General features: G+C 38.1%; 1 protein-coding gene across 1 annotated transcript in view; it reads right to left on the minus strand.

Annotated features, from left to right (window-relative positions):
- Rpn5 (regulatory particle non-ATPase 5) overlaps positions 1-22,163 on the minus strand; it is a 51,675-nt gene that overhangs the window by 1,126 nt on the left and 28,386 nt on the right. The window contains exons 5-9 of the mRNA XM_053776965.2: positions 16,363-16,499; positions 15,016-15,240; positions 13,767-13,926; positions 5,789-5,866; positions 5,149-5,386 (exon numbers count right to left, since the gene is read on the minus strand). Of these exons, the coding sequence (XP_053632940.2) occupies positions 5,162-5,386; positions 5,789-5,866; positions 13,767-13,926; positions 15,016-15,240; positions 16,363-16,499 (825 nt within the window). The 3' untranslated portion in view covers positions 5,149-5,161. The remainder of the gene's footprint in view (positions 1-5,148; positions 5,387-5,788; positions 5,867-13,766; positions 13,927-15,015; positions 15,241-16,362; positions 16,500-22,163) is intronic.

Raw genomic sequence — 22,163 nt, forward strand, 5'->3', positions numbered from 1 at the left:
ATCAAAGCACATTTTTGTTCAGTGAAGACAAGGCATGACATGGGCACAACATATCTGAATGGGGTGATGTGTGTTATTACTATGTTAATGTTTTTTAAAGTTTTACATATGAAAAACTTGAGTGTTTGAATGGCTTTGGGCATAATAGTCTTAAGCGTGTACTTGTTGTAAACGGGATATTTTATATGAGAGTGTGTTACCAAATCTAGTCATAAGGTCCCTGCACTTGGCTGTGTGTGCCCATGTGTGGTACCTGTGTGTGCTGTGTAGTGCCCATGTATGCTGTACAGAGTTTATATACTCAATAAAAAGCTCTTTGAGCTGGTTGATGTTGAACAGAGCTCATAAACTAATAATGAGGTCATTTATGCTTTACAGAATTCCAAATCTATAAGGAGCTCAATTATGCTATATAGAGCTATATACAGTATAGCTCATATACATAATAGAGCTCTTATAGGCAGCACAAGACCCATGAATAGTTTAAGAAACTCTTATTTACAGTACAGTATAAAGCTCATGTATCCAATACTGAGCTCTTGTATGGTGTACAAACCTCATGTTTTCTGTATAAAAAAGATTTGTATGCCATATGGAGCTCAGTGTTTAATGCAAATGAACATGTATGCCTTGATAATGTGAAGGACAAGGTGAGTCAGGAACAGTAGACAGCTAGACGCTGGAGTAAGCTGCTTCTTGTCATGGGGGCCAACCACCCCTACTGTGATTGACGCAACAATTCACCTCACCATCTTACCGCTAACACCACTGATATTCCTTTGGACACTTGTACAACACTCTCGCTCTACACAGACGGAGGAAAATAAAAACAACTACCAATATTCCTAACCCCACAATATATAATAAAGTTGAAATATAGTTTTTAATGTTATAGAGATATTTTCAAAATCTCTTATGTTTTCCTACCACTTATTCTTTGTATTTCTAATAACTATTGTACATACGAAAACGTTTTCTACTGTGTATATAAATGCATAATGGTAAAGTACTCTTGCATCAGGGATTGTTAGCAAATATTGGTAAATAACACTTGTGTAAAGTTGTACAAGCTAGTTGTTCAGTGGTGCAGGCGATCTCATCCTCCATTGTACCAGACACATCTTCAGTGATTCATGCCCATCATCTCATAGTCATGCCAAGTCAGAGTTTATTTTCGCTCGTCAGTGAGGATAGTAAAAATATGCAATAATTAATGTCCACATGTAGAACCATAAGCTCAACTAGGGGCCCCTAGGACAGTACAGTAGTGCTAATTTTGACATTGCTTTCTAGCTTTAGACCAAAGCTCACATCTTGCAACCACACCAGGAAAAAACAAGCAAGCACTCAAGAAGTTGTGCAGAAATACCATAGACTCCTTGCAAAAGTGCTTCTTGTAGGTTACCTCGTTGAAGTTATGTTTTGTGTGTGAGTGAGTGTAATAGTGAATAGCCAGTGCGACACCACCATCTTTTTTTTTTCCGCAGAAGCCCAAACCTTCAAGTAGGACCAAGAAAGCAATGTGAAAATATTCCTTTTGTTTTGGTCTCACTTGCCAGTGTAGTGACTCACGTAGTCGAAGTGCCTCAAGTACTGCTGCTGTAGAGATTAATCTGCAAGAACTGAGCATCCTCTCCTCAGCCTCTTATAAGTCATGCTACTGGCAGATTGGGTTAGACTTTCCATGGCAACCATCTAATGAATTCATCTTTTCACTTGGTAACCTTTATCCTCAAGGTTTAATTTCATTATTTTTTTCATAGGTGCTCTTGGGTTGTAGTAGGGCAGATACAATTATTTTCATTTTTTGGTCTGTCATGGATATTCTGCCTAATTAGATATTGCACATTGTTTTAGGTGAAAGTGACAAAATATTGAAATTTATAAATTTGTTAAATACATGCTACTTTACTTTGTTAGATAAGCATGTAATGGATACTTATTTTAAAATGTTAGATATTTCACAAAAAATGTTGGTTAAAGTTTAGGCCATGCTAAGCTATCCTTCCATTTTTTTATATTACAGTATTCATATAACTGTATCGACAGGTACTGCTCCAGCTCCCCAAAAGCAGTAATAAGCTTACTACAAGCATAATAGACTTGCATAATGTACAACTGCATAAGAATATTATAGGGTTATATTTGCAAACTTTTTTCTGGACAACGTTGATATTTTTTTTTGTCCGCATCTGTTCTGGGAAGCACTAAGTTAAGGACAAGATAATTAACATGACCAAGTTTTCATATACTGTACATCTATGATCAAAGTTACTTTAATAAAATTTTAACAAATTTCATTTGAAAATTATGTATCAATGCCATTTTAAATCTGTTTTTAAAATATTACCGTTAATATGTAAAGCCATTTTATGTTGAGAATTACAAATTTCCATATGTCAAACATTTTTCTACCTGATAAGACCTTGTCCTTAGGTCCAGTGTTACCAATGATATAATGTAGTTGTTTCTCCTCCGACTTTTGTCCATGACGTTTGCTCGATAAGAAATTATCCAGGTCATACCTCACTATTTTTTTATTATGCCTTTTATCAGAAGCCAGTTGGAAACAATGTACATAATAGTGACAAATTTAGTTTGTAAATCGCTCTTGTAAAACAGAATAAACAAAAGCGTTATCTTTGTTCAAGCAAACACTTTGCCTTCATTGTTGTAAATTCCTTGGGAATACATAAAGGGCCTCATCCCAAATACTGTCGGTTTGATGGATAATTATTTCAATTTTAAATCCTCTGATAATTGAACAAGGTAACTTATGTCTTTTCTATGATTATATCTTATTTTTAATGCTACCTTATGTGCTAGCATATTGCTAGCTTATGTAAATAATTTAAATTATGCAGAGGTTATTAGTTATTACTTGTTTTACTTATACCTTCCCTTATTAATTTAATAAGAACAATTGACAAGGGTCTTGGCAAGAGGCGTGGAGGTAAAAGATAAAGAATCACACATAAAGTGGGAGTTGTCACAGCTGCTCTTTGCTGATGACACTGTGCTCTTGGGAGATTCTGAAGAGAAGTTGCAGAGATTGGTGGATGAATTTGGTAGGGTGTGCAAAAGAAGAAAATTAAAGGTGAATACAGGAAAGAGTAAGGTTATGAGGATAACAAAAAGATTAGGTGATGAAAGATTGGATATCAGATTGGAGGGAGAGAGTATGGAGGAGGTGAACGTATTCAGATATTTGGGAGTGGAAGTGTCAGCGGATGGGTCTATGAAAGATGAGGTGAATCATAGAATTGATGAGGGAAAAAGAGTGAGTGGTGCACTTAGGAGTCTGTGGAGACAAAGAACTTTGTCCTTGGAGGCAAAGAGGGGAATGTATGAGAGTATAGTTTTACCAACGTTCTTATATGGGTGTGAAGCGTGGGTGATGAATGTTGCAGCGAGGAGAAGGCTGGAGGCAGTGCAGATGTCATGTCTGAGGGCAATGTGTGGTGTGAATATAATGCAGAGAATTCGTAGTTTGGAAGTTAGGAGGAGGTGCGGGATTACCTAAACTGTTGTCCAGAGGGCTGAGGAAGGGTTGTTGAGGTGGTTCGGACATGTAGAGAGAATGGAGCGAAACAGAATGACTTCAAGAGTGTATCAGTCTGTAGTGGAAGGAAGGCGGGGTAGGGGTCGGCCTAGGAAAGGTTGGAGGGAGGGGGTAAAGGAGGTTTTGTGTGCGAGGGGCTTGGACTTCCAGCAGGCATGCATGAGCGTGTTTGATAGGAGTGAATGGAGACAAATAGTTTTTAATACTTGACGTGCTGTTGGAGTGTGAGCAAAGTAACATTTATGAAGGGATTCAGGGAAACCGGCAGGCCGGACTTGAGTCCTGGAGATGGGAAGTACAGTGCCTGCACTCTGAAGGAGGGGTGTTAATGTTGCAGTTTAAAAACTGTAGTGTAAAGCACCCTTCTGGCAAGACAGTGATGGAGTGAATGATGATGAAAGTTTTTCTGTTTCGGGCCACCCTGCCTTGGTGGGAATCGGCCAGTGTGATAATAAAAAAAAATAAAAAAAAATTGACAAGATACATATATTTTAGGGACAGTTAAGTTTTTAGTGTATGCACAGTTGTTTCATGATCCCTGATTTACTTAGCACGCACATTTAGGTTTTTCACGGGTTTGAGGAAATACATTTGCAGGTTCTAGAATGTTAGACAATATACTCGTTTGACAATAACTAGTATATTGCCTAATATTCTGTAACTTGTGCATACATTTCCTCTTAGACATTTTCAGGTAAATAAGGCCACTGTCTGAACGCAAGCAAAGAAAGTTAACTAAGTTCGTGGATTAGGAATGGGTGGGTGTAAGACCTACCTAACATGGGCCAATAGACCCATGGCAGTGCTATTTTTTTGTACTATTAATATCCTATGAGGAATTTTGTGACAAAAAGTCAAAAAATAACCTCTACACTTAAAAATGAAGAACAGCAATTTAGAAGTAACCAAAAATAGCAAAGAAAGGCACAATACTGTGACTGGAACAATACACGTAAATGGTCAAAGTCAGACCGAAACGTCGTCGTAAGCTCCTCTCTTATGTGCGGGTTATTTGTGTACAGAAGTAACCAATGTTGTGAAAGAATCATACTTTTGTTCTTTTGTGTGTATATTTTTAATTCCTGCTGTATGACCTTCTTGGGTCTAGCTCTTTCTTTGATATAATATAGTTTATTCATGCTGTCCTCTTACTTCTCTATTCTAATGAGCCCCTCAAGGGTGATTCCTTGATGCTGGTGAAGAGCTCTTGATCCAAGGAATTGGACTTGTCCACTTCCTTGGATTGAACCTGACTGCATCCCATTTCACAAACATTGTATGACCTTTTTGGGTTTAGCACTTCCTCCTAAATATAATATTCTATAGAAGAAAATGACACAGCAGCAATAGTATATATACCAATGTTTATTTATGAAATAATTACAATATGCTATGATGATCATGATCATCTTTTTGGGGTCAAATATTGACAAAATAAAACTTGTACAAATGGTTATTTTTATAATTAGAACAACAGTGTAGAATAGATCTTACTCTGGAAGGATAGTATTTCCCATCATGACTAAACTAAAAAAATTAACATTGCTACCAGTTTTCCCTCTATAAATATGCTCAAACATCCACACCTGTTTAAAAATATTATTCCTTGACTGTCAGAAGATGCTTGTGAACCATTTCTTCTTTGTTGATCAAATGCGTAGTTTTATTAACAAGTGCCATGAGGTGATGCAGGGAATCTGACCAGCTGTTCAAAAGTTGGGAATGTTCTGGGGTAGTTCCAAAGTTGACTACGCCATCTAGTCTATCCATGCGGGCTATTACTGTTCCAGAAACCACCAGCTGACACAAAAACTCTTCACTCTCCTAAGAAATAAAAATACTTTAAGTTTACAATGTAAATATTATAAAACAGTGCTAAATATAAAAAAGATGCCAAGTCTAGATGCACTTGGGTAATAATATGAAAACTTTGACACAGCTCTTTAATTGTACTAACATTCTTCTTTTTTGGAATTGTTAAAATGATAAACATTCAGCATGTCATAGTATTCTATCACTTGCTGTACTTCACACAAACAAAGAGGCAAGGTCAGGAGAGAAAATGAGAGTGGCTTAAGAAATACAACTGTGTGAGGTAGAAGCATTTTAAATGTTACTAAGTTATCATCTTCTCAAGAATGGATAGTTCCTAAATTAAACAAGAGATGAGAGACAATGTCAATGACAACATGCAGGAAAGCTGCTGTTTGACATGCAATCACTCACCTTCACTGACAGGTCCAAGAGTTCTGCCATTCTCTTCAAGTGGATCCTTGTATAGTACTTCGCCATCATCCTAATATTCTGTAAATTGCAAATTAAACTTCAGTACATGAAAATAAAATCTAGAAACAGTTTACACAAAATTATGTGCACACCTTGATTATATCACAAAACATTAAAGAAACCAAAAATGTCACCCTGGGAGATAGCTGATACAGTAATTATTTAAGCATACAAATACAGTGGACCCCCGGTTAACGATATTTTTTCACTCCAGAAGTATGTTCAGGTGCCAGTACTGACCGAATTTGTTCCCATAAGGAATATTGTGAAGTAGATTAGTCCATTTCAGACCCCCAAACATACACGTACAAACGCACTTACATAATTACACTTACATAATTGGTCGCATTCGGAGGTAATCGTTATGCGGGGGTCCACTGTATACAGATGATTAGTTCATTATATAAAGACAATTGAGAAGGATGGTTCAGTCCCCTACCAAGATCTTACATGACACAATTTCATGTAAAAAAAAAAAAAAAAAAATTATACACGCTTCAAAACTGTCATTTATGGAACAAAATCAAACATATTATATGAGTCCTAGATATTTCCATGATTAATCTAAGGAGAGTCTCATAAACCACTTTGAAATGAATGTCATAGGCAGTACAAAAAACACTAAAATTACTAAAAACTGGCTTTTAAAGGGCCTTTTGGTTTACAATTTCAACTTACAAGTAGACCAGAAAACAGAGAGGTAATATCATCCTGTCATATTAGTGAAATAACCCTGTTAAACCTTAAACTATCCCTACTACCTAAACTGAAAACCCTTTTATGTTCATAATAATATAATAATTTATCTTTTTTAAAGGTAATATGTTGGAGTGTGAGCAGGGTAATATTTAGTGAAGGGATTCAGGGAAACCGGTTATTTTATATAACCAGACTTGAGTCCTGGAAATGAGAAATACAATGCCTGCACTCTAAAGGAGGGGTTTGGGATATTGGCAGTTTGGAGAGAGATATTGTGTATTTTTATACGTATATACTTCTAAACTGTTGTATTCTGAGCACCTCTGCAAAAACAGTGATTATGTGTGAGTGAGGTGAAAGCATTGAATGATGATGAAAGTATTTTCTTTTTGGGGATTTTCTCTCTCTTTGGGTCACCCTGCCTCAGTGAGAGACGGCCGACTTGTTAAAAAAAAAAAAAAAAAAACTTACAGAATTATGCAAGTTGGATGTTGGGGTGTGCTTTATACAATAGTGATTTCTGCCCACTCTGAGGTCTATTTTAGGCCAATTCCTGTGCTCAAGCCCAATTTCCAGCTATTGTGTTATTATGCCTTCTGTACTATGACAAGAAACTACTCATTCAACCATCAGAGCTACCCATTAAGTGCCAAGAAATCATTAATTTGGCCAATTTTATTACTATTTTCAACAAATTCCAGAATCCAAAACAAACATTTTAGGCATTCTAGCCAATAAAGCAACCTTTCCTCTGTTCATTAATCACATCCCCAGGCCTCTCTTTTACAAACAACACTTACACTCCATTTGGAATCAGTCATCACACAAAAATATTCTTCCTTATTCCTTGACTAATAAGTAACAACAAAGGATGTGTGTCACGAATTAGGCTGACCCAATAATTGATGCAGACATCAATTAACTATTTCTGCCATTGGAAGGGGCCTATTACAGGCCCCTACCAATCTTAAACCAACCAAAATCTTCTCCATATAAACCATACCACGGGCGGAGATAGAACCTTACAGTGGACCCCCGCATAACGATCACGAGTCTCCATATAATGGGAACAAATTCGGTCAGTACTGGCACCTGAACATACTTCTGGAGTGAAAAAATATCGTTAACCGGGGGTCCACTGTAATCTACTGACACCAAGAAATGGCCAATAAAACCATGAAACCATCCTGAAAAACACCCCAGTCACTATTTTAACTCAAATACAGGGTCAGAGGCCAACTATTTCCATCTTGCACTGTGAGAGCAGGATTTTTTTTTTTATACCGTATACACCTACTGCACAGCCATTCTCTCATGTCTAGGCCAAAATTTGCCACTCACAATATATTTGAGGGCACCATGAATTGTGTTTTATTACATCATGATCTCCAATCGCTCTGATGTACTAATATGTGGTGGATAGCTTAAGAGATATATGGCTTGCACTCTTACAGGATTGCTTGTCTTTTCTTTGGCTCATAGCTTGTATGATGGCATATAAATTTTACAAATTTACACACTTTCTTTGCTTTCCTTTGTTTTTCAAAAGTTCCTATTCTCATAATGCAATTTTGTACTAGACATACAGCAAGGAAAAGACTGAGAGTGCAGCAATTGAACAATATTTAAAAGTTGAAGAATTCTAATCTTTGGAATCTCCACTGCAAAGCAAGTAAAGTCAAAGCTGAATTATGACCAGAGCTTTGGTAAGATGGGGAAGGAAGAATGATGGGTAAGAATGGAAATATGGGAAAAGGGTGGACAGAGGGAGTGGAGGTGAGGTAATAAAGGTAAGTGGCCTATAAAGGTAAGTGTGCTGCAAGTAAAGTATAGATTCCTCATTTGAATAGATATGTAAAAAGATCACAGTAAACAGGTGATTTCAGAATATGCAAAACAACCATTTATAAACAACCATTTGTAAATCACTTGAATTTTCACTGCAAGATGGAAGGGATATGGTTTTCCTCCAAAAGCTAGACTAAATTTACTAAATTGAAGTAAAAACTAGCACTGCCACCTCAGCAAGAACTGAGGCAAGGACTTTCAGGTTATAGTACAGTAAAAGGACACCAATGCAACTAATGTCACATTAGTTGCACTGGTGTCCTTTTACTTTACATATTGTCGGTAATTCTACCAATATTATTACAGGTTATAGTACAGATTGATCAATTCTTTTGTGAGTTTCACAAATGACTATGTATAGTTAAACAACCAATTATGGGCTACACCATCCTAATTCAAGAAATCTCCTCATAATGACATCACAATCATTTAAGTTACAGGACAATGCCTAGATGCATTCTCAAGCTATCCATTAGCAAATAATGCAGAATAAATAAAAATATAGGTAGTAGGTTGGTAGACAACAACCACCCAGGGAGGTACTACCGTCCTGCCAAGTGAGTGTAAAACGAAAGCCTGTGATTGTTATACATGATGGTAGGATTGCTGATGTCTTTTGTCTGTCTCATAAATATGCAAGATTACAGGTATGTCTTGCTACTTCTACTTACACTTAGGTCACACTACACATACATGTACACATTTATTTATACACACTCATCTGAGTTTTTTTTTATTTTATCTTAATAGTTCTTGGTCTTATTACTTTTCCTTTTATATCCATGGGGAAGTGGAATAAGAATCTTTCCTCCGTAAGCCATGCGTGTTGTAAAAGTCAACTAAAATGCCGGGAACAATGGGCTAGTAACCCCTTTTCCTGTAAAGATTACTAAAAAGAATAAGAAGAAGAAAATTGTCAAAGTGGGAAGTCTGAATGTGCGTGGATGTTGTGCAGATGATAAGAAAGAGATGATTGTGGATGTTATGAATGAGAAGAAGCTGGATGTCCTGGCTTTAAGTGAAACAAAGCTGAAGGGGGTGGGAGAGTTTCAGTGGAGAGGAATAAATGGGATTAGGTCAGGGGTTTCAAATAGAGTTAGAGCTAAAGAAGGAGTAGGAAAAGAGGGACTATAAATGTATTAGTTCAAGGACTATGTGGAGTAAAATAAAGATTGGATGTGAAAAGTGGGTTATAATAAGCGTGTATGCACCTGGAGAAGAGAGAAGTGTAGAGGAGAGAGAGAGATTTTGGGAAATGTTGAGTGAATGCGTGGGGAGTTCTGAATCAAGTGTGAGAGAACTTGTGGTTGGGGATTTCAATGCTAAACTGGGTAAAAATGTTATGGAGGGAGTAGTAGGTAAATTTGGGGTGCCAGGGGCAAATGTAAATGGGGAGCCTTTAATTGAGCTATGTGTAGAAAGAGATTTGGTAATAAGTAATACATATTTTATGAAAAAGAGGATAAATAAATATACAAGGTATGATGTAGCACGTAATGAAAGTAGTTTATTAGATTATGTATTGGTGGATAAAAGGTTGATGGGTAGGCTCCAGGATGTACATGTTTATAGAGGGGCAACTGATATATCGGATCATTATTTAGTTGTAGCTACAGTTAGAGTAAGAGGTAGATGGGAAAAGAGGAAGGTGGCAACAACAAGTAAGAGGGAGGTGAAAGTGTATAAACTAAGAGAGGAGGAAGTTCGGGTGAGATATAAGCGACTATTGGCAGAAAGGTGGGCTAGTGCAAAGATGAGTAATGGGGGGGTTGAAGAGGGTTGGAATAGTTTTAAAAATGCAGTATTAGAATGTGGGGCAGAAGTTTGTGGTTATAGGAGGGTGGGGGCAGGAGGAAAGAGGAGTGATTGGTGGAATGATGAAGTAAAGGGTGTGATAAAAGAGAAAAAGGTAGCTTATGAGAGGTTTTTACAAAGCAGAAGTGTTATAAGAAGAGCAGAGTATATGGAGAGTAAAAGAAAGGTAAAGAGAGTGGTGAGAGAGTGCAAAAGGAGAGCAGATGATAGAGTGGGAGAGGCACTGTCAAGAAATTTTAATGAAAATAAGAAAAAATTTTGGAGTGAGTTAAACAAGTTAAGAAAGCCTAGGGAAAGTATGGATTTGTCAGTTAAAAACAGAGTAGGGGAGTTAGTAGATGGGGAGATGGAGGTATTAGGTAGATGGCGAGAATATTTTGAGGAACTTTTAAATGTTAAGGAAGAAACAGAGGCAGTAATTTCATGCACTGGTCAGGGAGGTATACCATCTTTTAGGAGTGAAGAAGAGCAGAATGTAAGTGTGGGGGAGGTACGTGAGGCATTACGTAAAATGAAAGGGGGTAAAGCAGCTGGAACTGATGGGATCATGACAGAAATGTTAAAAGCAGGGGGGGATATAGTGTTGGAGTGGTTGGTACTTTTGTTTAATAAATGTATGAAAGAGGGGAAGGTACCTAGGGATTGGCGGAGAGCATGTACAGTCCCTTTATATAAAGAGAAAGGGGACAAAAGAGACTGTAAAAATTATAGAGGAATAAGTTTACTGAGTATACCCGGAAAAGTGTACGGTAGGGTTATAATTGAAAGAATTAGAGGCAAGACAGAATGTAGGATTGCGGATGAGCAAGGAGGTTTCAGAGTGGGTAGGGGATGTGTAGATCAAGTGTTTACATTGAAGCATATATGTGAACAGTATTTAGATAAAGGTAGGGAAGTTTTTATTGCATTTATGGATTTAGAAAAGGCATATGATAGAGTGGATAGAGGAGCAATGTGGCAGATGTTGCAAGTATATGGAATAGGTGGTAAGTTATTAAATGCTGTAAAGAGTTTTTATGAGGATAGTGAGGCTCAGGTTAGGGTGTGTAGAAGAGAGGGAGACTACTTCCCGGTAAAAGTAGGTCTTAGACAGGGATGTGTAATGTCACCATGGTTGTTTAATATATTTATAGATGGGGTTGTAAAGGAAGTAAATGCTAGGGTGTTCGGGAGAGGGGTGGGATTAAATTTTGGGGAATCAAATTCAAAATGGGAATTGACACAGTTACTTTTTGCTGATGATACTGTGCTTATGGGAGATTCTAAAGAAAAATTGCAAAGGTTAGTGGATGAGTTTGGGAATGTGTGTAAAGGTAGAAAGTTGAAAATGAACATAGAAAAGAGTAAGGTGATGAGGGTGTCAAATGATTTAGATAAAGAAAAATTGGATATCAAATTGGGGAGGAGGAGTATGGAAGAAGTGAATGTTTTCAGATACTTGGAAGTTGACGTGTCGGCGGATGGATTTATGAAGGATGAGGTTAATCATAGAATTGATGAGGGCAAAAAGGCGATTGGTGCGTTGAGGTATATGTGGAGTCAAAAAACGTTATCTATGGAGGCAAAGAAGGGAATGTATGAAAGTATAGTAGTACCAACACTCTTATATGGGTGTGAAGCTTGGGTGGTAAATGCAGCAGCGAGGAGACGGTTGGAGGCAGTGGAGATGTCCTGTTTAAGGGCACTGTGTGGTGTAAATATTATGCAGAAAATTCTGAGTGTGGAAATTAGGAAAAGGTGTGGAGTTAATAAAAGTATTAGTCAGAGGGCAGAAGAGGGGTTGTTGAGGTGGTTTGGTCATTTAGAGAGAATGGATCAAAGTAGAATGACATGGAAAGCATATAAATCTATAGGGGAAGGAAGGCGGGGTAGGGGTCATCCTCGAAAGGGTTGGAGAGAGGGGGTAAAGGAGGTTTTGTGGGCAAGGGGCTTGGACTTCCAGCAAGCATGCGTGAGCGTGTTAGATAGGAGTGAATGGAGACGAATGGTACTTGGGACCTGACGATATGTTGGAGTGTGAGCATGGTAATATTTAGTGAAGGGATTCAGGGAAACCGGTTATTTTCATATAGTCGGACTTGAGTCCTGGAAATGGGAAGTACAATGCCTGCACTTTAAAGGAGGGGTTTGGGATATTGGCAGTTTGGAGGGATATGTTGTGTATCTTTATATGTGTATGCTTCTAAACCGTTGTATTCTGAGCACCTCTGCAAAAACAGTGATAATGTGCGAGTGTGGTGAAAGTGTTGAATGATGATGAAAGTATTTTCTTTTTGGGGATTTTCTTTCTTTTTTATTTTGGGTCACCCTGCCTCGGTGGGAGACGGCCGACTTGTTGAGAGAGAAAAAAAAAAAAAAAAAAAATAACTCCTACAGTATTTCTCAAATGAGAGCACCTAATTATTATTATTATTATAATCAGGGTATGTAAAGGTAGAAAGTTGAAAGTGAATACAGATAAGAGTAAGGTGATGAGGGTACCAAATGATTTAGATAAAGAAAAATTGGATATCACATTGGAGAGAGGGAATATGGAAGAAGTGAATGTTTTCAGATATTTGGGAGTTGACCTGTCAGCAGATGGGTTTATGAAGGCTGAGGTTAACCAAAGAACTGATGAAGGAAAAAAGGCAAGTGTTGCATTGAGGTATATGTGAACACAAAAAACATTACCCATGGAGGCAAAGAAGGAAATGTATCAAAGTATAGTGGTACTAACACTCTTATATGGGTGTGAAGCTTGGGTTGCAAATGCTGCAGCGAGGAGGCAGCTGGAGGTAGTGGAAATGTCCTGTCTAAGGGATGTGTGGTGTAAATATTATGCAGAGAATTCGGAGTGTGGAAATTAGGTGTGGAGCTAATAAAAGTATTAGTCAGAGGGCTGAAGAGGGGTTGTTGAGGTGGTTTGGTCATTTACAGAGAATGGATCAAAGTAGAATGACTTGAAGAGCATATAAATCTGTAGGGGAAGGAAGGCGGGGTAGGGGTCATCCTCGAAAAGGTTAGATGGAGGGGGTAAAGGAGGTTTTGTGGGCAAGGGGCTTGGACTTCCAGCAAGCATGTGTGAGCATGTTAGATAGGAGTGAACGAGATGAATGGTTTTTGGACATAAGACATAACGAGCTGTTGGAGTGTGAGCAGGGTAATATTTAGTGAAGGGATTCAGGGAAACCGGTTATTTTTATATAGCCGGACTTGAGTACTGGAAATGGGAAGTACAATGCCTGCACTTTAAAGGAGAGGTTTGGGGTATTGGCAGTTTGGAGGGGTATGCTATAGATCTTTACATACGCTTCTAAACTGTTGTATCTGGGCGGCTCTGCAAAGACAGTGATTACATGAGAGTGAGGTGAAAGTGTTGAATGATGATGAAAGTATTTTCTTTTTTGGGATTTTCTTTCTTTTTGGGTCATCCTGCCTTGGTGGGAGACGCCTGACTTGTTGAGAAAAAAAAAATTTATAATCATAACTAAGCACCTAACTCACAAGGGTCTGAGGGGTACATAAACATAAATAAATATGTTGCACCCAAATATATATACATGAATGAACTCACATGCTCAACCACGCGGTTTTTTAGCTTTGTCCAACGATCATTGCCCTCTTCCTTGTTGGGAAACACTGTTGTAGCATCTGACCTAAGCTCTGCTTCATACACATCACACAGTCTAGACCATTTGATCAATTCAGCAGTCACAAACAACTGCAAGAGGTCTCTGAAAATTGCCAGAAGTTCATATTAGTTACAGTAGGTGACGTATCTTACAAAATTGAATTCTCATGTTACAATGCTAAGCCCACTACATTACAAATGGGTGGCAGAAATGTTGCATTTGTTTATTGCTGAATTGTGACATGACAGTTCTCACATAAGAGTGATCATAAAGGCAGGAAAGTCCGTCAGTGTAGGAAATCAGCTTCAATTAATGTCGGAGAAGATGTGCAATTAAGGTATAATTGACAGAAAGGAAAGGAGATATTGTAAGAATATCTTAATAACTCAGTGAAAGGGCAAGGCTGAAACCCACTGCAAAAAAAGTCCTAAAACTAATCAATATCAGAGTAAGAACCTCAAGTGTTAAAAATGAAGCTGCCATATTCCTGTTGTGAAAAAGATAATCTACTAAAAAATATTGCAATGTCAACACAATCTGAAAATTGGAATGGCATTTGGTGGTAATTCATGAGTTGAGAGAATGCTATGACCAATACAAAAGTGCAATAGTAGTTTCTCCACAATCAACTACAATGAAGGAAGTCACCAATGTAAATGACTGGAAACAATAAAAAAACGTGAACATAATGCCAAAGCAGAAAACGGAGACAATGTGAATGAAAATAGAAAAGGGAAGACTTTTAAAATGCTACTGTAGAAACAGACTGAAGACGTATACACAACAGAGGAGTGACAACAGAAACAGTTTCCTTTACAAACATCTTACGAGACGAACAATAAGGCACAGTACCGTGACTGGTACAATTTACATATAACCCGCACATAAAAAAAAACTTAAGTTTCTTTTGCCCATGTGTGGGTTAACTGTGTATTTCATGAGACTTTAATAGGTCAAAGAATCATGAAAAGCATGGAAACAAACAAGATAATAGAGACAGTGGGCATCTCAACACTCTCATAATGAGAATTATTTACTATCCTTCAGTGTTTGATATACAAATCTCATAAAATTTCTGTTGCAGAATTAGTGTGACAGCCTTCCTAAATGACATTTCAGTTAATATACTTAACTTATATACCCAAATTTAACAGTAAACTTAAAATTTAGTTTAATGTACTTTTCTCCTACCTATATTGTGGAATTTCTTCTAAAGTCTTATCTTCTTTGATTCGATGAAGAAGATCACTCTGTTCATTATCATATGGTGCTAGGATGATAAACAACACCACATGTTTGAGTACTCGTTTCTTCTCTGCTTCATTTTCTTTTACACTTTTGGAGTCATAGATGGCCCGGTAATGACGACATATACTCAAGAAAGAGCTTTCATGGCTATCAAGCTCAATCATTAGGCTGTAAAAGATATTAAGGAATTACATTAATAGGTTAGATACAAAAATGGAAATGGTTAAGCAAGTGTGAGTAAGGCCTACCAAACATTGGCAAGTATGCCTACTGCAGCATGCCTTTATTCATTTGATCCTGTTCTTTTAACAAAATTTCAACAGAACAGAGATTTATTTTAATCAAAGAAACACTAAAGATAGTACACTAACAACCAAATATATTAGACAGATTGATTAATATCTTCCCCAGTAAATTCAAGAGAGAACAAACATAACCAGTGGTTAAGCCAGTTCATAAAAATATCAGCTTCAATGGTACAGCAGTCATCCTATGCCACCTTGGAGTTTATTTATATGCACTGCAGTAAAAACGCAGATTTTTCCCTCTCCCAAGCACACTGAAAATATTTACATAGACAACTTAAAATCTAAAAAAGCTACTTTAGTTGGTAACAGAAAGAGTAAGTGCATGCTTTCCCTTATTTACTCTCGGAAAGATTTGTTCTGGCAAGTCTACATACCCCTTTATCTCTAGTCTAATATAAACTTGTATTGATGAAACTGAAATAATTAGTTTTCCAAAATGAAATGCAGTGCAGTGCTTAAATTTGTTCTTAACATCAAATTCTTCGCAACCTTCAGAAAACTTTATCCCACTGGCTGAGAGCTTCACCAAATACATGACTGCTACTTGAATACTAATCCTAGTTTTGTATACAAAGGACAATACTGTACAGTGTTATAATTTGTCTAATATACAAAGAATACTGGAATAGGCACAACACCCTGGAGAGCAGAGCTTTTCATTGTGGAGGAGTCTGATTTTACTTGGCTATAATATTTGTCTTTAATATAGTATTAGGAAGTCAGAGATTCTTGTCCTCAAATTTAGTTATTTTTATTGCAATTACAACACTGCATTCACTCAAAGCCTTTGCAGTGACTGTACATGTTGCTGGTATCTGCTTCTTTTCCAGTTCATCCTGCTGTAAATCCATGTTGCCCTGAATTGTCTAGTGATCAGCAGAGTGCAACTTACTGCAACTATTGAATATCAAGGCAACAAGATGAAAACTAAAAACTAATGCATTTAAACACAAATAAAAGAATGCTAAATAAGCAAACTTACTTATAGAACTTGAGCTTCAGGTCGTCCACTTCCTCACTGTCGAAGAATTTTGTGCTAATTTTCTTGGAGATAATTTGTGTACGAACAAAGTCCTTCTTCAACAAACACAAGCGCATCTGTTCAAGGATCATTTCAACCTGGTGAGAAAAATAAATAAATTTTAGTCTCAAATTCCTTGCTAACCTTTTCAAGGTCTGTGCCATGTGTTATATCTTCGAAATTGGTCATCCTGTGTTATTTAACTATTGTAAAAGAATATGTTCATCACTTAATATTATAGCGCGAAAGTCCCAGTTTAGAGCTAAAATAGAGACTTTCGGCGTTATATTATTATCTGTTAATATGTATATGAAAAATACCATGGTATTATCGTTATTATCACTATTATCACTATTTTGTTATTATCACTATTATTTTATTATTATTGTTAGGTAGGATTTCTTGTGTATATAGAGTAGAGTTTAAGTCTCGGAACCATCCGGTGAACTGTTCAATTGTTTATGTCCGGATGACTGACGTTGGGTCAGGTGATCCAACCTGATGACGCGTCAACAGACTGGCAAGTAGTCATTCTGCTCCCTGCTCTAGCCCTGACAACTGATCGTATATTGGCTCTTACGGTGTACAGTTTGAATGGTTTTGAGAATTGGACTCTAGAGCTGACTCACTTTGTTCCTCATTGCTTTGAAAGACTCTTTTGATATTTATATTCTTGGTCAGTTCAGTAATCCATAGAGATATTTTACGGCCAGATTCAAAGGTCTTGTTAAATCTTGTACCTTTTGTATTTTGAGTTTACAGACTTGTTAAGACAAAGACGTAAATGTTATTGAAGACTGAATTACAGGAAGAATAATTAAACTTCCTTATTAATGTGACATTTCCATGATTTTGAACTAAATGTATATGGTAAATTTATTGTACAAAGTATTAAGTTACATTAACTACAAAAAGAAGATAAAGTATTGTATTTAAATACTTTAATAAATTTGAATATTATTCTATGGAGTTTCCCAGTTGAAATTATTTCCCCTAGACTCTAAAACTTTAAATAACTCGGATCCAAAAATCTTGTTGCAAAAGAAATGAATGGTAACAGGTCACATTCTGAAGCTCTTTAAAAAATTTCTTATTTGCAACACCGTGGTACTACGGGTTTAAGCTCAGGGTCTGTGCTGTAGAACTACATGATGAGTTCAGCTCACTCAGATAAGCAATGAGTAGCATATCTTGGCCTAGATATGACAGAATGTGTCTATGCAGTGAGTGTGCACCATATAAAAAAAATCCTGCCCCACGCTGTGCATGATGGGAAAAAAAATGTGACCGTGTATTTATTTTAAAATAGCGCCCTTGCAGCATATTTTTGGATGGTTTTTATGTTATCATTTGATAGAATGGGCAATATATTACAAATATAAAGATGATTTTGATTGGTTTCAGGACTGAAAGTAGCTTGAAAACAAGGCTCAAAAGTAGCAAAAACACTCAAGTTTTGCCAATATTCCAGAGGACACAAATTATGTCACTTGTCCAATAAGAGTCTAACTGGTCAATCTAATATACATTCATGAATGTGCTGACATTATTTATACAATTATTACAATAATGCAGTAGTCTGCATAACAGTAAATCTTCTGTTTTGTGTGAATAAAAATTCAAAATGGAAAGAAAGTGTAATAAAGGAGTGGCCTGGGGACATAACTAATGAACAGGAAATGTTATTTTAGTGCAAGGAATGTCTACACTGTTTATTTTGAACCCTATTTTTAAATTGGCAATTTTTTGTGTGAAATTGGCCAAATTACCAACTTCTGATCACTTTACTAGGTAGTTGAAATAGTTTAATGGGCAGTGTCTTGTATTCAATTGATAGAATGAAAGGGATACTAGTGAAATAGCTACGAGTCTGGCCGCCTGGAACAATGCAATTGCCCTAAAAGATTTTAAAAGTGGGCAAAATTGCCAAGGTGTAAATATCACCGAGATTGCTAACTTTGCAAAAGCGTAATTCCTTAAATTTCCCATCAAATTTTGTACTTCTGGTGTCAGTACCTTTGGAAAAAGATTTTCTATCATATCATGAGAAACAATTTTTTTTTTTTTTCAATTCTTGGACCCTGAGAGGAATTTTCAGATCAGGGGTCTGGACCCTGAAAGGGTTAAAGTAAACTATGGGTGTTGGTTTTACACTATTCAAGTGCACAGACAATGAGTGTTCATAGTTCAATCCCCAGCACAGGTAGAAATGGGCATGCTCCTTTACACTTGCAGCAAATAGGTACATGGGTGTTAGTTGACTGGTGTGGGTTACATCCTGGGGGACAAGACTGAAGGACCTCAACGGAAATAAGACAAACAGTCTCCGGTGATGCACTGACTTTTTTGGGTTATCCTGGGTGGTTAACCCTCCAGGTTAAAAATTCAAACAAATCCTATCTATTTTATAATTTTAATACTTTCCTTACATAAAATGTATGCTCTATATAAATACAGTAGGGCCCCACTTATACGGCAGGTTAGGTTCCAGGCTACCGCCGTAAAGTGAAACACTCTTTTTTTCCCCCTTATAAATGCATACAAATACTAGATAACAAGTTTGAATTAACATATATTAAGTTGGCAACAGAACTAGGCATAAAAAAAACAATAAAAAAGTAAAATACACACGTAGTGTACTCATTACTTACCTTAAAATATTTGTAGTCTTAATCTAGGGTGAGACAAGTAGTATTTATTGTAAGAAATCAAGTGTGGTATGTATGGTAACCAGCCGGGCTACCATACCAGGCCACGCCACCCACACATACTACGTATTCTATGATATTTAAGCATCCCAGAGCAATAAAATACATATATAGTTCACTCATTACTTACCTTAAAATATTTGTAGTCTTAGTGTAGGGTCAGAGGTGAGTAAACGAGATAAAACGAATAAATGAGAAAGAGAATGAGTACCTGAGAAGACAGGCGCAGAGTTATGTAAACAAACCAGGCGAACATAAGTTTTGTAAACAAAGTGTACACGTCTGGTTTGTGTACAAGTTACATTGTGTACAAGTTGTCTCTACATTGATATTTTTTTTTTTTTTATTATCACACTGGCCGATTCCCACCAAGGCAGGGTGGCCTGAAAAAGAAAAACTTTCACCATCATTCACTCCATCACTGTCTTGCCAGAAGGGTGCTTTACACTATAGTTCTTGAACTGCAACATTAACACCCCTCCTTCAGAGAGCAGGCACTGTACTTCCCATCTCCAGGACTCAAGTCCGGCCTGCCGGTTTCCCTGAACCCCTTCATAAATGTTACTTTGCTCACACTCCAACAGCACGTCAAGTACAGTGGACCCCCGCATAGCGACCTTAATCCGTGCAAGAGGGCTGGCTGTTATGCGAAATGTTCGGTATGCGAATGAATTTTCCCCATAAGAAATAATGGAAATCAAATTAATCCGTGCAAGACACCCAAAAGTTTGAAAAAAAAAATTTTACCACATGAAATATACATTTTCCTACACACAAAGAGAAGGATACATGCACAATAGTAGAGTAGTACATGCACAATATATATTGTGCATGTACTACTCTACTAAATGAAGAATAAATGACACTTACCTTTATTGAAGATGCAGCAATGACTGATGAGACACTGTGTCCTGGGAGTGCCTTTTCCTCCTGAGTACTGTAGGTCCTGTTTGGTATTTTCTTCCAGAACAGGCCTTATCACACTGTGTATGTCACTACGATTCTTAAATCTCTCAAACCAACCTTTGCTGGCTCTAAATTCACCAATATGAGTACTAGTTCCAGGCATTTTCCCTGTTCACCTGGGTGTTAGTCGACTGGAGTTTTACCTGGTGTGGGTTGCATCCTGGGAGACAAGATTAAGGACCCCAATGGAAATAAGTTAGACAGTCTTCGATGACAGACTTTTTTGGGCTATCCTGGGTGGCAAATCCTCTGGGGTTAATTGTTTCTTGGTATTCTCAATAAGCCACACCAACAACGGTGCTACAGCAGCAGCAGCTGACGGTGGTACAGCAGCAACAGACGATGCTACAGCAGCAGCAGACGATGCTACAGCAGCAACTGACGATGTTACAGCAGCAGCAGACGATGCTACAGCAGCAGCAGCAGCAGACGATGCTACAGCAGCAGCAGCAGCTGACGGTGGTACAGCAGCAACAGACGATGCTACAGCAGCAACAGACGATGCTACAGCAGCAGCAGACGATGCTACAGCAGCAGCAGACGATGCTACAGCAGCAGCAGACGATGCTACAGCAGCAGCAGACGATGCTACAGCAGCAGCAGACGGTACTACAGCAGCAGGAGCAGCTGACGGTGGTACAGCAGCAGCAGCTGACAGTGCAGCAGCAGCTGACAGTGCAGCAGCAGCTGACAGTGCAGCAGCAGCTGACGGTGATACAGCAGCAGCAGCAGCTGTACCACCAATAGTAGCGATGGTTGATTGGGGTTTATTATACAACCTGGCCAGCTCGGAGACACGCACTCCACTTTCATACTTATCAATGATCTTTTTCTTCATCTCCATAGTAATTCTCACCCTTATTGCTGTAGGGTTGGCACTAGAAGCTTTCTTGGGGCCCATGGTCACTTATTTTCCAGAAAAAAATCACCAAAAACACTGTAATAATACGAAATGTTCCGATTGTATGCTTGGATGTTACCACGGAGGCTGGCTGGTAAACAATGCCACCGGCGGAACATGTGAGCGTGGCTCAGGCCGCACATTGGACGCGTCTCGGACGAAGGGCGCTGAGCGGGTTTTTGGGCGGTATGCGAGGCAAAATTTTAGCGATCAAAGCGTCCGGTATGAGGATTGTCCGTTATGCAAGGCGTCCGGTATGCGGGGGTCCACTGTATTAAAAACCATTTGTCTCCATTCACTCCTATCAAACACGCTCACGCATGCCTGCTGGAAGTCCAAGCCCCTCGCACACAAAACCTCCTTTACCCCCTCCCTCCAACCTTTCCTAGGCCGACCCCTACCCCGCCTTCCTTCCACTACAGACTGATACACTCGTGAAGTCACTCTGTTTCGCTCCATTCTCTCTACATGTCCGAACCACCTCAACAACCCTTCCTCAGCCCTCTGGACAACAGTTTTGGTAATCCCGCACCTCCTCCTAACTTCCAAACTACGAATTCTCTGCATTATATTCACACCACACATTGCCCTCAGACATGACATCTCCACTGCCTCCAGCCTTCTCCTCGCTGCAACATTCATCACCCATGCTTCACACCCATATAAGAGCGTTAGTAAAACTATACTCTCATACATTCCCCTCTTTGCCTCCAAGGACAAAGTTCTTTGTCTCCACAGACTCCTAAGTGCACCACTCACCCTTTTCCCCTCATCAATTCTATGATTCACCTCATCTTTCATAGACCCATCTGCTGACACGTCCACTCCCAAATATCTGAATACTTTCACCTCCTCCATACTCTCTCCCTCCAATCTGATATCCAATCTTTCATCACCTAATCTTTTTGTTATCCTCATAACCTTACTCTTTCCTGTATTCACTTTTAATTTTCTTCTTTTGCACACCCTACTAAATTCATCCACCAATCTCTGCAACTTCTCTTCAGAATCTCCCAAGAGCACAATGTCATCAGCAAAAAGCAACTGTGACAACTCCCACTTTATGTTTGATTCTTTATCTTTTAACTCCACGCCTCTTGCCAAGACCCTCGCATTTACTTCTCTTACAACCCCATCTATAAATATAATAAACAACCACGGTGACATCACACATCCTTGTCTAAGGC

This window comes from Cherax quadricarinatus, chromosome 16, assembly GCF_038502225.1.
Source record: "Cherax quadricarinatus isolate ZL_2023a chromosome 16, ASM3850222v1, whole genome shotgun sequence".
NCBI classification, from domain to species: Eukaryota; Metazoa; Arthropoda; class Malacostraca; order Decapoda; family Parastacidae; genus Cherax; species Cherax quadricarinatus.